The following is a 4,360-nucleotide window of genomic DNA, read 5'->3' as shown; positions in this document are numbered from 1 at the left end:
GTAGACACTCTGCATGGAGAATGCTAGTATATGGTTAAGGGTAGACACTCTGCATGGAGAATGCTAGTATATGGTTAAGGGTAGACACTCTGCATGGAGAATGCTAGTATATGGTTAAGGGTAGACACTCTGCATGGAGAATGCTAGTATATGATTAAGAGTAGACACTCTGCATGGAGAATGCTAGATTATAGTTAAGGGTAGACACTCTGCATGGAGAATGCTAGTATATGGTTAAGGGTAGACACTCTGCATGGAGAATGCTAGTATATGGTTAAGGGTAGACACTCTGCATGGAGAATGCTAGTATATGGTTAAGGGTAGACATCTTGACAAGGGCTACTAGGCTGTGACTACCAATTGGTGGAACAATAGATTCAAGATGAGGGCTGGTAATCTACAGATGATCCACTAGACCCTTGGTTCTCAACCTGTGGGTCGTGACCCAAAAGTGGGTTGCCACCCTGTGTTCAGTGTCTCGCCGCATGCCTTCCACTTTTCTAGGTGAGAGGCTTCCCCTAATGCAGCATTGTCCATTCTCACACCGAGCAGCCATTCAAAATATGCTGCCCGGGGCCGAGTGTCAGCTTGAGATGGGGGGCATGGCCACGAGGGAGCTCCATCCATACGTGCATTGCTTACAGCTCCTTCGCATGTCCTGTAGAGGTGCCTGGACCGGAGTGAAGTCACATTCTGGCTCCCGGCACCTCTACAGGTGCGCATGGGAGCTGTACAAAGAATGCACATATGGATGGAGCTCCGTCACAGCACAGCAGCCCGCACTGCAGTGCATTCCATTGCAGTGCAACTTGGGTTGCGACTTAATGACCGAGGACAAATGTGGGTCCTGAGGTTACACAGGTTGAGAACCGCTGCACTAGATGATGGGTAAAGGCTGGTAGAGTATATCGGAAACACCAAGCTGGAGGGACTGGCAGACCATGTACCCATCTCTGCACATTTTCTTTTTCACTTTTGAGCAACCACACGAATGCATCATTCATTTTCAGTGACAAATGTTACACAAATTCTGCATCCTAAGCCATACCAAGTGCTGTCTTTGCAGCTCTTTCTAGAACATAAACATCAATTCTAACAGCAAATCTGCCTGGAAACGTCTGACTATAAAACATGTCTTTTGTCTACTTTGCGAGACTTCCAGGGTGACATTGTCGGAGTTAAAGGATTAGTGCGGTGAAGAGCATTTACTGAAATGGCAATGAGCATGCTGACATCCTACTGATTTCTCCCAATGTGTGTCTGCTTGCAAAATGGTAGACAAATGTAGTCACAGGAAATGAGGGTCACACAAGCGGGAATGCCAGATGCTGCCAACAGAACTGCATGGAACGAGAAGTCTCCGCCAGGCACTGGAAGGAAGACCTCAGGAGTCTCATGGGCTGGTCGGTAAAAATGCTTTTGCTAAATGAATGTGAGGAAGCTTAAAAAACTGTTGGCTTTCGCCTACCGTACCAAGATCAGTCTTAAGATCTGTTGGCAGACTTAACTTTCTTGATCCTTTAACTGAAACAACAGAAAAAGGAGAAAGGTCATTATTAAATGCCAAGGAAAATCCCAGAACCAAAAAAAAAAAAAGACATTCTGTTGGGGAAAAAAAAAGAGCCTGCAGGACACACAGAGGGGGAAACAAGACCACCCATATCACATCAACACAATTGGTTTCCATCAGGCAAAAGCATTAGAAGGTCATGCCGTCTCTACTGGCACACTGTCTATCGGCAACTTGAGTACTTGGCTTTTATATCCACGGGGCTGTAGATACAACTTCATGTTACATTTACTTGAGATCTACAAGAAACGCCTCCTTGATGCACCTCTGACCTTGGGTTATGGATGGCTGGAAGCCGCGTTCTATAAAAAGAAGCCTCTAAATGGTTGCTATAGCCTGAGATGCTGCATAGAGGTCAAGCCACCTTAAAGCTGCCCACGATGCGGCTTGATTTCAGAAAGCGAGCGGCTTCTTTCTGACTGCGCAATGGCAGCGAGCGGAGGAATATCGTGCCGTAAATGCTAATGCGGAACCTGAGTCTTCCACAGCAGGAAAGATTTTTTGTTTTTCAATGCGCTGTGGAGAAAAGCATGTTAGAGACTTTACTTTCCAATCCATCTACAAAAGGGTTTAACTCACCATTCAGATTATACAACATAGAATAAATAATGACGGGTTAAATGTATTTACCACTATAGCAGATGATGGGTAAAACATGAAGATTGAAACTGGACTGCCCTTAAAGGGACACTCGATCCAAAAGCGATATTTCATAACTTCTGATGGTGGTTTTCAGACATGTGGCAGGCACTGAAGGGAGCCTGGAGCAGAAGTCTTTCAGGTCTTCTGCCATATCTCTACTTGCTCAAAGCAGCAAGGTCAGTTAACAGAACTTTATGCTGACAACGGAGTATAAGCTTACTTTACATCGTATATAGTAAGGGGCGAGGGGAATTTTCTGGCCATCCCATATAGCAAGAACACAGAGGTGATTTGGGACACTGTCTCTGACTGCAAGGCTCCAACCAGCAGTTCTAGATGGTAGTATCCTGGACTGGAGGTGTATACTGTTCAGTAGCGATGCACCGATTCCGATACTAGTATCAATATCGGTGCCGATACTGAGTATTTGGGCGAGTACTCGCCAAAATGCTCCGATACCTAGCACGAGTACTTCCTGTATCAGGAAGCCGAGCAGCGCGTCATTACGCGCTGCCCGGTTTCCTGATTGGCCGGCTCCATGCTCTCTCGTCACTTGTGACGAAAGAGCACGGAGCCGACTTCCCGGCCAATCAGGAAGCCGGGCAGCGTGTAATGATGCGCTGCCCGGCTTCCTGATTGGTCGGCAAGTTGGCCAATCAGGAAGCCGGGCACCGTGTAATGAAGCAGCGCCCGGCACTCTGATTGACCGGGAAGCCGGCTGCATGCTCCCTCGTCATTTCATGACGAGGGAGCAAGGAGCCGGCCTCCCGGCCAATCAGGAAGCAGCGTCATTACACGGCGCCCGGTTTCCATGATTGGCAAGCAAGCCGGCTCCGTGCTTTCTTGTTAATCGGGGTTAATCACATAGTGACGAGAAGCATGGGACGGCTTTCTTGTTAAATCGGGAAGGCGGGTGGCGTGTCTTTACACACTGCCCGGTTTCCTGGCTAATCAGGAAGCCAGGTGGCTTTCTGAATGGGACTTCCGGTACTCTGTAATTGGTATTTGGTATCGAAAAAAATAATATCGGTGCTCATACTCGGTACCAAAATACCGGTATCGGTGCATCCCTACTGTTCAGTGTTGTAATTATGCAACACCAAGATACATCTTTATCCACCACATCAGCAGCGGTCCCATCAGTTGGACATCTCGGCAGACGTGTGATAAACAGTAAATTCATATTTGGTTAATGGCAGGAAGTGAACTCTGGCAGCGGTGCCCAAAATGCAGGCAGGCAAAAGACTTGTCACCAGTATTGTGTCACGGCCGCCGCCGTCACCAGCCAGCGAGGAGGGAGGATGCGGCAGCCAGCTGCTCCTTCGTTGGGCCGATTGCGTTCCAGGGTGGAGCGCACGCTCGTCACTTCCGGGTTTCGGGGCCACGTGCGTTCCACCGTGGAACGCGGAAGTGCACCAATGCGTGCCTCGGCTCCTCCTTCACTTCTCAGCCCTATTTAAACGCCCAGACGAGACAGCATGGCGTTCCAATATTGAGTCAGAACGCCTGCTGTCTCCTGGGACCCTCCAAACTACAGACTGTGCCTCCAGCTTATCAAAACTACCCGGACACCACCAAGGACCCCCAGCTACTCCCGTTCCGGCTTATGCTCCAAAGCGCAAGTACTCTTAGTGCACTTGCACACCATAACCATTCAAACTGTCTCTGAGTATACTGCAAGCTTAACTACAATACTGGGCGACTGTTCATTGCTACTGTTTTAGATAACCTTCTAGATCCTGCTAAATCATTGACCATTGAAGTTATCCACTGCTCATCCAATAGCACACTTAACTTTAACCCTTGCCACTCCATTACTAAACCTGAGGCTGTGATGCAAGGTACCCTAACTCTCAGTTCACATAGAGAGTGAAACCAGGGTACCAGACCTGAGAAGCCTCCGCAGCTGTGATCCACGTGACCATCATCCATACAGGCGTGACATATTGTCTGAGGTTTTCCAGCAGCTGTTTCTTCCCCATTACTGACTTAGCATGTCTTTATTCTGGGCTGTGTCTATACACCGAGTGGCCAGATTATTATGACCCCCCACCCCCCCATCAGTACTTTGTTGGGCCGCCTCGTGACTCCACGAGATGATGAAAGGTGATGCGAGGAATCCGACACGGCACTGTTGCCCTTCTGTTG

The 4,360-nt window shown here is 48.5% G+C and overlaps 1 protein-coding gene across 1 annotated transcript in view; it reads right to left on the bottom strand.

Moving 5' to 3' along the window:
• LOC108801972 (syntaxin-binding protein 5-like) overlaps window positions 1-1,585 on the bottom strand; it is a gene marked incomplete at its 5' end in the record, with an annotated part of 44,930 nt that extends 43,345 nt beyond the window's left edge. The window contains one exon of the mRNA XM_018573877.1: window positions 1,474-1,585. Within this exon, the coding sequence (XP_018429379.1) occupies window positions 1,474-1,585 (112 nt within the window). The remainder of the gene's footprint in view (window positions 1-1,473) is intronic.
• Window positions 1,586-4,360: the final 2,775 nt, after the last annotated feature.

This window comes from Nanorana parkeri, unplaced genomic scaffold (assembly GCF_000935625.1).
Source record: "Nanorana parkeri isolate BGI_ZX_2015 unplaced genomic scaffold, ASM93562v1 scaffold2589, whole genome shotgun sequence".
Lineage (NCBI taxonomy): Eukaryota > Metazoa > Chordata > Amphibia > Anura > Dicroglossidae > Nanorana > Nanorana parkeri.
The sequence above is the reverse complement of the archived record's forward strand: the minus strand, read 5'-3'. Positions and strand labels throughout refer to the sequence as shown.